The sequence below is a fragment of the Mucor velutinosus genome (assembly GCF_035048745.1).
Source record: "Mucor velutinosus strain NIH1002 chromosome Unknown tig00000093, whole genome shotgun sequence".
NCBI classification, from domain to species: Eukaryota; Fungi; Mucoromycota; class Mucoromycetes; order Mucorales; family Mucoraceae; genus Mucor; species Mucor velutinosus.
The window spans coordinates 1,137,179-1,150,028 of record NW_027041907.1 but is presented as its reverse complement, the minus strand read 5'-3'; the positions used below and the strand labels follow the sequence as shown (position 1 = coordinate 1,150,028).

The window sequence follows — 12,850 nt, the reverse complement described above, 5'->3', positions numbered from 1 at the left end:
GCAGCTTTTTGGAATGACGGAGCTAGGAGAGAGATTGCATCAGGCATTGCTTGTTCACATCCGTTTATAAGAGGAAGATAGAGGGCAGTACTGACGAAGCTGTTATACAAATAGCAACAGGATTGTGATGAATGATGCAATAAAAAGTGGTAATAGCTGTCAAGGAGGCGGGTAGACTACCGGCTCCAGTAAGCATTGCTTGCCACTGCAATGTCAAGCAGCCATCTGTAGTGCATCTGTCGTCCATCCTTGGATCCTCCCATCGGCCCTCTAACAAGGTAGATCCTTACCCTTCCATTTCAATGCCTGCTTGCAATGATGCCAACAGCGAAATGAAACAGAAACAGTATCCTTTGTAACTGAAGGATATGTTGATAGGCAACTTCCCAATATATTTGATACCCGATTAGATGTCAAATGTCATAATCTGTCAAAAATGATAAGCCATCTCTCTTTTTGCAACGTTTTACTGCTTATCATGCCCGAGGCCAACAGAATCAACTCTATTCCAGCTGATCAGAAATCGAGCTTCACCTCTTTTCTCAAGACGTTGTCTTCGTTTACTGGAGATTTATCGCAATTGACGTGCCCTAGTTTCTTTTTGGCTCCTGAAAGTTTGTTGGAATACTCGTAAGTACAGTGCTCGTATCGCTCAACGTTGAGTACTCTCTCATGTCAAACAAAATAGGTCCTATTGGGCTGATCAACCTGACCATGTAAGGCTTTTCAGTAAAAGAGTGATATAACGTAGTGCTAATGGACATAAACTGCAGTTGGCAAGTGCAGGTAATGGTGTGACAGAGGAGGAGCGTTTCTACAACGCCATTAAATGGTTCATCACTGCACTGAATGGCTCTTTTACCAGCCGTGTGCCTGCTGGCGAATGGGAAAAGAAGCCATTTAATCCAATTCTTGGGGAGCAGTTTTTCTGTCAATGGGAAAATGGCACTCGAGCCATCTGCGAGCAGGTATCTCATCATCCTCCTGTATCCGCTTTTATCATTGAAAATGAAGCATCTGGTGTTTCCATCACTGTCAATGATGCCCAAAAGACACGGTTTTCCGGGACACAGATGTTGGTGGATCAGATTGGCTATTGTATGCTCGAGATGAAGCAGCATGGTGAAAAGTATCTCTTTTCACTTCCTAGTATTTCGGTACAGGGTATCTGGTACGCAGGTAAAGTGCACTGCAATGAGTCTAAAGAGGAATTTACTCATGCTGTTGCGTGTTTGTAGCCCCCTATGTTGAATTGTTTGGCACATCCTACATTCAGTCCTCTACGGGCTTCCATGCTGCAATCGAGTATACTACAAAGGGCTGGATTTACGGCGAGATGCATCATTTCAAAGCAACTGTTAGCCATATCTCACAAGTAAAGACACCCACCGTCATTGAGGGTCAATGGTCAGGCAAATCAACCCTAAAAAAAGATAACCAAGCCGCTCAACCTTTTCTTGATGTCAAGGAGAAAGCTAGGCCGCCTGTTCTTGTCAAACCCATTTCCGAGCAAACAGACATGGAATCTCAAAAGATATGGCAAAAAGTATCTGAGGCTCTTAAGGCAGGCGACTACGCTACAGCATCTGCTGAAAAGACCAGAATCGAGAACGAACAACGGGCCATTCGCAGGGAGCGTGGCGACGAAGACACATGGCAACCTAAATACTTTGAAAAGCTGTCCTCTGCAGAGCTATTTGGTGATTTGAAGGACTTTATTACCATTTACAGCAACAACAAATTTGTCAATACCTTTGACGAGTATTCATGGCGTTTCGTCAGAGATCGCTAAAATACATGGAACATACACTTGATAAACAACACAAAGTTGGTCTATTTTGATTAAAAAGAGTGATTTATACATGGATGTTTATTATATTTGATTTGGAAAAAAAAAAAAGAGAGAGAGAATTTAGCCCATATTCATAGCCTTCATCATTTGAGCCATGTCAGGCATGCCGCCGCCAGCACCTCCACCACGACCAAACATACCGCCCATCTGTCTTGCCATTCTTTGCAAGCCTTCCATGCCTCCCATTTGCTGTAATAACTGAGGTGGAACCATGTTGGCCATTTGTTGTTGCATTTTGCCCATTTGCGCCATTTGATTAGGGTTCATCTTCCTAGGATCTGTGGGCATATTCTGCATAAGACCGTTCTTGCCACCCATCGTCTTGACCATTTCAGCGAATTTAGTGTATTGACTTAAAATTTCTTGCACTTCATGCACCGTGGTTCCAGAACCACGAGCTACTCGCATGACTCGGTTGATGTCTTCAAAAGGCTTATTGTCACCATCGAGTTCTACAATCAACGCAATTAGCCAGCATCCTCCCTCCACATGGTGGTCTAGTCTTACCAGCATCTGTCATACTATCCATGATACACATCATACGCTTCATACGTCTTGTACCTTCTTGCTCAGTGCCTGCCATCATCTCTGCAGGCATACCAGGTATATTTCCCATCAACTTTGAAAGAGGGCCCATCTTTGCAACTTGCTGGAATTGTTCGTACATATCACGAAGTGAATATTGACCCTTTTCAATGTTCTTCATCAACTTTTTGCTGTCAGCCATTTGCATCGTATCCTGCACCTGCTCAATCATGTCGCGCATGTCATGCATACCGAGCACCTTGCGAATAAATGATCTAGGTTCAAAGCGTTCCATGTCTTGAAGATGCTCACCAGTACCAATAAAGATAATTGGACTATGTGTGGCTGCAACACTATGTAAGAGTTGGTCAGTTCCTTGATTTTTCCCTCGCCAACAATGCCAAAATACTTTACGCAGAGATAGCACCACCACCCTTGGCATGACCGTCCATCTTGGTCATGATGATGGAACCGAAATCAGCAGCTTCCTTGAAAGCCTTGGCTTGAGCTTCTGCAGCTTGACCAATGGTGCCATCCATGACAAAAATGGTAGTATCAGGTTTCTACAAAGCACACAGAAATCAGCACACACATTCGCTTCTCGGAAATCCAACCAGCAAATACTTACAACTGCACTGGAGATTTGCTTCATTTCTTCAAACAATTCAACTTCTTGCTTGTGACGACCAGATGTATCGACAATGATGATTTCAAACTTTTCGGCCTTGAATTTCTCAACACCTTCCAAAGCAATGGCAACAGGGTCAGTTTCTGTGTAGCTACCATAGTAAGGAATCTTTGCTTTTGTTGCGTTTTGTTTCAATTGATCAAAGGCACCAGCACGGAAAGTATCAGCACAGACCAGTGCCACCTTCCAACCTTTGCGTTGATAGAATGCGGCAATTTTGGTACAGGTTGTAGTCTTACCAGCACCTTGAAGACCAACCATCATAAAGATATTGGCACGACGCTTCACTGGCTTGTAGGGTTCGGCTTCAGGATCCACGAGATTGTATAATTCATCCATAACAGCCTATTGTTTCATGCTCGAATCAAATCTCTGCTCTACCATGTGCGCGTTTATATGACTGAATACCTTTTCGATCATACGTTTCTTGTTGGCACCGTTTGCCAATTCCTCCAAATTAACATTCTTTTTAATGTTGGCACGAAGTCGTTGTACAAGCATCACATTCACATCAGAGGCGAGCAAAGCAGCGCAAATCTCCTTGACTAAAGAGTCGAGAACCTGATGTACATGTGTTGAGTTAGTTGTGTGTCTGTTTTTGTCATGTAAACGGGACGCACTTTTTCATCAATGACGGGAGCTTTGGTCAACTCTGTGAAAGCTGAATTGATCTTTCGTCCTAAATCAGCTAAAACCATGTTGTTTTATATAACTTTCTGTTGAAAAGAAAGAAGAAGAGGAAAAGAAAATATTTTCTAAATGCCAGTTTTGCTATGTGGTTGCTAGAACTCTTTTTTTTTTTTTTTTTATTTGCTCTCTCCCAATTGGGTATGAAATTAATGAAATCTTCCAGAAGGTCATCATCAGTGGATGATCAAATCAGAGTCTCAGGCATTGCAATTTGGTGAAGGAGCAGATTTTAGTTTTTACATGATGCGCACTCAAAGACAAGTGATCATCTGGTGAAAAGAAGTTGCTGGCGTTCTGTTACAGATGAACTGATTAGATCACAGCCACATCTAAAAGACAGCATCTCATGGTGTACGATTGCTAAGTAGATGAACCATTGGTCACTGTCATCATTTTCTGCATAAAAAGACATGCTGGAAGAACGCGTGAATATACACAGTCTATTGAAATCGATTAAATTCATCTTTATCCGGCATTATACAGTCAAAATGCAACTAGCAGATCAATCTCGCTATGCTCGATGACGGCCTCGTCCTGCGGGGTCTCATCCAAGGCATTTCAAATAAGAGACAATAAAAACCTGTTATTTAAGAAGATTTTAAACAATCTCTCAATAATAATAAAAGAAAGACTATATCAGAATCAGAAAGGGAGAGGTATTTCTCCCTGCATCCTCCTCCCTTTGCTTATACACTGGTATCAACGGAAGCTATTATTAAAACGATGTGAAAGAGAGTTCAAGCTTTCTGGAGTATTTGTATACTACATTCTCCGTTTGTGCCACATTTTTTGATAGTAGAATTGTCATACCATTCGCTGGTGTTGCTCTTGAGCTGGCAACATAAAGCTGGCTATGTGTAAATACAGGACTTGTGTAAGATCTATAACGACTTTTTTTTTCAGATATTGTCATTGCAAAAGGCAAGCTTATAATGAACCCCCCCCCCCAAGAAAGTATTTGGGTTAAGCAATTGCCCTTTCAATTCCATGATTCCCATTTAATCAGCATCGCAATTATCATTGCCATCATCAGAAAGGTATTTGGGCCAGCCAGCAGCAGCGCTGCCCGTCACCGCCGCTAAAACTCATTCAAACTCAGTTAATCTTTTGTACTCAAGATTGGCCAAATTTCGTCTTTTGTCGACTTCTTTAATCTATTTTGTGATATTCGATTATTTAAACTGTGATGATCACCCTATGCTTCCTAATACATGCCCCTGGTGGTAGGGCGAAGTGGTAAAACTCCCGTATGCCAACGGGAGGATCCCGGTTCAAATCCCAGTGAACGCATTTTGATTAATTATTTACGGTCGTACTGATGTCCTCGTTTGGTGAATGTTCTCTTATCCAGTATCTCTGTATGACAACTTAGCATGATTGTATTGGCTCTAAGTGCCCACCTTATTTGTAGTAGATTTCTTTCCCAACTTCCTTTCCATAATTTATTCCCCATCATGACTGACATTGGGTCCACCAACAGTCTTGTCTATCACTCATAGCAACATTTACAGGACTTTAAATAAAAACTGGAGCTCGTCTCCCCTACAAAAAAAAAAAAAAAATGCTTCCTAATACAGCGCCCGTGGTGGTAGGGCGAAGTGGTTAAGCATCCAACATGCCATCTGGATGATCCCGGTTCAAATCCCAGTGAACGCAAGTTGTTTGATTTTTGACATAGTACTGATGCCCTCGTTTGGTGTTTTGTGCTCTTATCCAGTATCCATATTTTGACGATTCGTATGATTGTATTGGCTCTAGGTGTCGCACCTGATTAGTAGTAGTTTTCTTTCCCAACTTAGTTCATTATATATCTTATTCCCCATCATTGCAGACATTGGGTCCACCAACAGTCTTTTCTTTCCCTCAGTATGACATTTAAAGGACTTTAAATAAAACCTGGAGCTCGTCTCCCCTACAAAAAAAATGCTTCCAAATACATCCTTGAAGTGCTTTTCAAGGCGCATCCGATGGTACCAAATAAAATAGATGTTTTTAATAAACCTATTGAGCAATTTATAAAAATATGAAAAGAGGTTTTTGGCCAAAAAGTCGAAATTTTACGTATTAAAGTTCCACAAAGATGATTTCAACTGTTGCGTTAGATCGATAGAGACATTTTGATTCAAGATATACCATAGTAAAAGTCTTCATTATCAAGGTCAAAAAATGCGACCGTTTGATTTTCGATGAAAACCATGAGGGGTGCCTCATGCTTTTTAGTCGATTTTTGGCCATGTTTTTTTGGTCCCCAAAAAGTTGAGCAAAGGCATCAGGAAGCTGCTACTACTCGGGTACAATTGTTTGGTGTCATTCCGGTAGCTCAAAAAAGTCTACATGTCAAGATATGAAGGCCTAAAAACTGTTAAATTTGGCTCTATTTTTGCTCTATGGCTTTTATTACACGGCATGAATCACATCTTTAGTAGCTGAAATCTTCTGGAAGGGCAGTTCTGCAGTTTGTGCATCTTCTAATTCGAGCAGGAGGCATACTGATTTCGGTAAAGCCGATTTATGCAAATTTTGACGCGATATGTTGCTGGTAAGTTTATTAACAACAGTGGAAATGAAGACCCGAATTTGCTGCTTGAACACTATGGTTTTGCACCTTTGCTTGGTTACGGTAAAAGCCATTAAGACCAAATGTTGAATTAGATGCAATGTCGCTACGCTCGATGACGGTGTCGTCTTGCGGGCTGTCGCCGTAGACATCCCAAATCAGTAATAATATAAATCTGCTATATAAGTAGTTTTTAAACAATTCATTATTAAACTATCGTGTGATAGCCCTTCATAAACGCCTTGCGATTGTGGGTCTAGCTCGTTGACGATGCTCCATGACTGTATCAACAATAACAACTCATATACCAACGCACAATATACTTTTATTACCTCTTACCACTCAAAAGTATGCACAGCACAATGATTTTTCTATGTTTTTGAGTCGTGTTTCCTCGCGTTAAAAGCTGTTTTAGGCTGCCATAATAGCACCAAACGATCACTCTTGATCAGTACTTACTTTCCGACACGTTTACTCAACTTTCTTGGGATCGCCAAAAATCGACGAAAAAGCATGAGGTACCCCTCATGGTTTTCATCGAAAATCAAACGATCGCGTTTTCGACCTCAAAAATGAAGACTTCTACTATGGCATATATTGAATCAAAAGGTTTCTCTTGATCCAAAGCAACCCCTGAAGCTTTATTTGTAAGACATTCATATATAGAATCTCGACATGTTGGCCCAAAACCTCACTTTATATTTTCAAAAATTAACCAGTAATCTCATTCAAAATACCTTTTATAATTAGCACCATTGGAAACGCCTTGAAAGGTACTCTAAGAAAGCTTACGGAAGTACGGGCTGATCATTACAACTTATATAATCGAATCTCATAAAATAGATTTAAGAAGTCGAAAAATAATCAAATATAAACAAATCAAGTCAATAAAACAAATGCGGCATTTTAATTATTTTAGCTGCTGACAAACTTATATGATGATGCCTTTTACATGAAGACAATCAATGTTCGTGAAGCTAGCGAGAACGGAGTTGCGAATCAAAGAGTACTATAGCTTGGTCTGGCTATACATTTATTGGCTTTTGCTGTGGATTCTTGTATCTGGCAGTTTAAATGGTACAAACGACTCATCTCAACGCGAAATGTATTTACCAGCAAGCGTCAGCTTTAGTCTATCAAATTATCCTGAAATAGCTAATTGACATTTTATTAAAGAAAAGTCTGATGAATAGTTAAATTAATAGTATATATATATATATATATATATTTACTTTACTCGTGGATTCATAGGAGTAGGATACGATAACTTTAAATGGACACGTTGAGATGTTGATGAAAACGTAGAGCCTGGCCTATTTTCGCTCTTTGTATCACTTGAAGAGCTGGCCTGGCTCCCATGATATTCCACCTTGTAACCTTAATATCTTGTGCCATAGAAACATAATAAGGAAAATATGTAAATCTGTTTTAGTCAGGGATATGCCAAATGTTCCTCTTTGTACGTTTTTCAAGTGCATTTTTGCCCTAAGAAATGGATTCATCTGCCTCAATGTCAATAGTATTCTGCAATTTGTGGCTGTTGCAATGATGGTCCAGGGCGCAACAACAACAACAACAGCAAAAACAACAACAGCAACAACAACCAGAATTAGGTCGTTCTTGCAGGTTTCAGGAGATTACTGATTACATGCTGGTTTTTATAAAAGTTGTGGTTCATTCTTCACTAAGAATTTTTCGTAAGCGAGGAGCTCTATGCATCCTGCTCTTCTTTTTTCTCAGACTTAAGCTACAAACATACATGCTATTTACTTTTCGAGTAATGAAAACCTTCTGAGCTTATGACGATGTACGTAGAGCATACTTTAGTTTTCTTTGACTTCAATTTGGCTGTACGCCTGCATCAGGATTCGAATGAGTCGATCATGCTTCTTTTGAACGGAATTTGTAAGGCTTTCTAACTTGATTTGTCATGCGATCCGTGCAATGCCATGTCAAGAAATGAGATTTAGGCTTCCAATTCTTTGGTCGCATACATTCTTTGATTTCAAAGTAAACAAATACAAAATATTGATATTTAACATTTTGTGTAAATGAATCCAAATGTCAATATGAGTTTCCTTCCCTGATTGAAAAGATAAGATTTGGGTGTGTAATTACTTAAAAAGGCGATATGGCGCACATTTGGGCAAAAAGCATAATAGATGGATCGCGCGCGGGGACGGCGCGGACAAAACAAGGCAATGAAAGCATTGCTCTCCTTCCTTTTTTCAATAGCAAGGTGCAAAATTTCTAATGCGCGCACCTACCATGTTGCACTAACGACAGGCCTTTCTACAAAGCTGTTATAAAAAAACCATATTATTCTAGACATGCTCTTTATTTATATACAGTGAAACTTTATTGATTTGCAATGTAACGCAAAAAGGGATGGAAAAAATATATAGACCTGTTGGTAGACAAGTGAATTATTACAATAAACGCACGTCACCTTGTGTTTTTTCGTTTGAATTGAAACTATGGTAAAAAGGAATATGTTTGTGCCCCAAGTACGATTCTCTCTTTCTTTCTTTCTTTCTTTCTCTCTCGTCTTGGTCTCTCCTGTTCCCCCTCTCTCTCTCTCTCTCTCTCTCTCTCTTCCAAAGCAAAGCACCCTATTCCTTACACTTTAAGAAACGCAATGGATTATCCACTACATCAATCCCAATATACAGACTCCTCACATCATTCGAGACATCACCAACAGCAACAACAGCAGGATCAATCTACTAATGTAACTAATTCAACAGCCAATTACAGAACATATTCAATGTACAATGAAAGATCTGATATCTCCTCCATTATGTTTGATGGCAATTCTACCAATAATGAAGAAGACGATGCACGCTCATCCATGATGCTATTGAGTACTCGTCCACCTCATTCGATTCATGACCCATGGAGTCAGCCTCAGCTTCATCACCAACAGCACCATCAGCACCATCAGCAACATCACTCTCCATTAATAAGCAATGATTACAGACAGCATCAGCCTCTTCAGTACCATCAGATCCAGCAGCAATCTTCTCATTCTGAACGTGGGATTGCTGGCTTTGTGTCAAAGCTTTATCAGTATGTTTTTTTTTTATTTTTATTTTTTTTTTTTTTATACCCCTTTTTTTTGTCTTCCCCTTTTTTTAATATTATCATGGTATTATAATTTGGTTTTAACCTATATTCAATCTTAGATGCCTTCAATCTGTAGATAGCAATCAAAAGTATGCAAGGTGGTGCCAACACGATGGTAAAGACATGTTCATCATTGATTGTATACCAGGTAATTGAATCTCATTGATATCATGAAAAAATATTTCTAACAGTGGTACATAGAATTCACAGAATTTGTCTTACCGCGTCTCTTCAAGCACTGCAAATTTCCATCGTTTGTGCGCCAACTGAACGTAAGTTGATACTGGATCAGATCAATGAATCAAGACTAAAGAGCAACGCAGATATACGGTTTTCAGAGAGACACAGATGCAAGAAAGTCTAAAGACACAAAAGATAAGGAATCCTGTCGGTGGTATCACCCATGCTTTAGACCAGGTCGACGTGATTTATTCCACTTGATCCGAAGAAAAGCAACCCGCTACTCGAGAAAACGAAAGGCGAAAGCGTCCAATGAAGAGGATCCTGAAACAATCTTGAACTTGGGTTCAGCCGATGAATCTGAGATCGATGAGGAAAGTCAAGAAAATATGGTTCTGCTCGTCAACAATGGCGATGAACAAGATGGCCGTCGTTCGTCTTCGGTCTCGTCTGTAACGCAATCCCTGCAACATATCGACTACAATTCAGCATCATCGCAATTACAACTGGGTTTCTCAGAGCCGGTTACCGTGACAGCAACAGCAACGACAACGACAACAGCAATAAATTCACCTCGAATGGTAAATCATTCAGCGATGCCTCTGGTAGTCGATACAAATATCAATATAACCCCATCCAATGATTACCATGCCATGACGACTCCGACATTGGCCCACAACAGTAACCACAATTCCAATACGATTCTACAAGACGATCTGTCGTCGGATAATGCCGATGACAAAATAATAGACACTGGCCTAGTGGTGAGCATGCAACAACAGCATCATCATCAGTTTGAGCAACCACAGCAGCAGCAGCTTCATCAGCCTGTGATGCGGGATCAGGAACTCCGAATGCAACTTTATCACATGAAACAACAGTATGAAAAGATGCATGCTTATTTTAGAGAGCAGTTGAGCACTGCTCAGATTCAAATCGATGAACAACAAATACGTATTCAACAATTAGAAGGTGCACTTGGTATTACGACACACTCTGTGAAACAGGGCACAATCCAGCAACCAACAACAGGTGGTTACATGAGCACGGTGTGTACAACTATACCCAACTCGTCGTCCTCATCTGCGTTCCATCATGCCAATTACAATCTCCAGCAGCAGCAGCGACAACTAAATCAGAATTCGCCCGTTGTAACGCCCCGTCTTGTCACTTCCATGTATCAAATGCCACAGCAAAGCAGTGTCAAAAGCAGCAGCAACAATGCCATGGCAACGACAACAACACCAAGACCTAGTTACTATTACCATGAGAATGCCTCGTCTCCATCAGCAGCAACAGCAGCAGCAGCAGCAGCAGGCAATACAAACAACAACAATAACATAGAGAATAAAAGCAAAATGATGGCACAGATCAAGAATGAGAATCTATCTTCGCCATCCACACCATCAACGTCTTCCAATAACTGGCTTCCATACCATCGTGATTCATTATCCACTAATGGAATGATAGACCCAGCGAATAATGTTACTGCCGGCAGTAGCACAAATCCATCAACTGCAACGACAGGGACAGGCACTGATGCCGCTAGCAATACCCAGCTGAAATCAGTATTACCCTCATCCAACTCATCCTCCAATACACCCTTGATAATGCATAGCAATGTTCATAGCACCAACAACAGCAATACGAATGATAACCACGATACCAGCAATATTCATAACAACAGCAAGATAGACTTGATGGGTCACATGCATTTCACTCCCTTTCTCTAAACAAACCAGCCGTATGTTCTTTATGTCTTCTTTTATGATACCTCTTCTGTTACCTTTTGCAGCAAGCACAAGCATTTATTTTCTCTCCCATAAAAAAAATACAAAATCATACACCCGACCTATCCTTTTGGATTAGAAGAAACAAAAGGTGAACTTTACGTACATTGGAAAAATCTCCTTTAATGTGTAAGACATTGTGAAGAAACTTTGTATACGTCTTTCACACGGCCTTTGAAGCCACTTCCCGATGTATACTAACATAACGATACTAGCGTAAAGTTTATTTAAGCAAGCAAAGGGACATAAATAGGGCATTTTGTACAGCTCATACTGTGCATCCACATCAGCAAGATGCTCATACGCACATGGCAGTAAACGTTCGCTGCTATCGTGCGCACCGATGCCATGATTCCGTCATTCTTCATGGACAGACGATGGTTCATGGTGGTACCGACTTTAAATGGAATGAATACATGTACATTGTAGCTCAACAGACGCTAAAATCTGTAAAAGATAAGGTATCCTTGATATAACAACAGCAGCTTGGCTGTATAATTTAATTTATGTGCCTTGTGATGGAGGAAATGCTCCCTGTTTTTTACCAGCGCGTATATAGGCATGAAACCCCCGCCAACATGCAAATGACGATTTTTTTGCTGTGCTGCTTCTGGCCAGGGAGAAATAAAAGGTATCCCATTACTCACGGATGCGGTTAGAAACGAGCATTGTTGCTTTATTTAGAGATGTAAAAAAATGAACTGGACATGACACTTGTATTTTTGTCCATTCCCAATGCAATAATTAATGGCACCAAACTTTATTTTGAATATTCAGCATTTACAATTTACAACATACTCCATGCAATGTCAACATGCTCGGCTTGGTATTACATGCACATTTGGACAAATCTAGTCAAATCACATGAGCCAATGTGCACTAAAAAAAAAACAACAACAACAACAACCTGCTTCGGTAACAGAAGGAAGATCAGATCCGTTAGCATCAGATTTACAACATGTCGAGCATTTACACAAACCAACTTTTTAATTTTCCAAGCTATCGTTCACATTGACCCCTTTCCAATGTTTCACTTTATCTTTGCTCGCCATCTTTACATGGTCGATATCAGGATATAGTTCGATTTTGCTTTGTCGATACTACGGGTTTTGCATAACATGCAAGACATGGACGTGTGCAATTGAAATGCAGCCAGGAACACACTTGACATCCAAGTGATGAGTGGGCTATATGGGGATCCATAGAACAATTTTACAGCGCTTTAGAATAAATATTGTTCTCATGCGCTGTGTGCTTCTTGATCAGGTTTTATTAAGATGAACTTGATAATTTTTGGTCTAGATAAAGGAGAGAGTTGAATAAAAAAAAAAAAAAAAAAAAAAAAAAAAAAAAAAAAAAGTGAAGATTACAAATCAGGCAAACAGAATTCCCAAAACATTACATATCTTCTAATGTAATGTAACCTTCAACAAGGAGAGGGC

The 12,850-nt window shown here is 40.1% G+C and overlaps 3 protein-coding genes across 3 annotated transcripts; 2 read left to right on the top strand and 1 right to left on the bottom strand.

The window, feature by feature from the left end:
* Positions 1-478: 478 nt before the first annotated feature.
* Positions 479-1,792, top strand: ATC70_002123 (uncharacterized protein; the record flags this gene model as incomplete). The annotated part of the gene is made up of 4 exons (XM_064821505.1): positions 479-630; positions 689-716; positions 774-1,179; positions 1,239-1,792. The coding sequence occupies 4 exons, from the start codon at positions 479-481 to the stop codon at positions 1,790-1,792; spliced, it is 1,140 nt and encodes a 379-aa protein (XP_064681191.1).
* A 120-nt stretch (positions 1,793-1,912) lies between these two features.
* Positions 1,913-3,763, bottom strand: PAB1_1 (Protein phosphatase PP2A regulatory subunit B; the record flags this gene model as incomplete). The annotated part of the gene is made up of 6 exons (XM_064821504.1): positions 1,913-2,304; positions 2,360-2,730; positions 2,792-2,940; positions 3,006-3,410; positions 3,474-3,626; positions 3,686-3,763. 6 exons carry the CDS (start codon positions 3,761-3,763, stop codon positions 1,913-1,915), a joined length of 1,548 nt encoding a protein of 515 aa, XP_064681190.1.
* Positions 3,764-8,950: 5,187 nt separating this feature from the next.
* ATC70_002121 (uncharacterized protein) lies at positions 8,951-11,351 on the top strand (the record flags this gene model as incomplete). Its single annotated transcript, XM_064821503.1, has 4 exons — positions 8,951-9,381; positions 9,498-9,586; positions 9,640-9,710; positions 9,777-11,351. 4 exons carry the CDS (start codon positions 8,951-8,953, stop codon positions 11,349-11,351), a joined length of 2,166 nt encoding a protein of 721 aa, XP_064681189.1.
* Between the last annotated feature and the right edge of the window lie 1,499 nt (positions 11,352-12,850).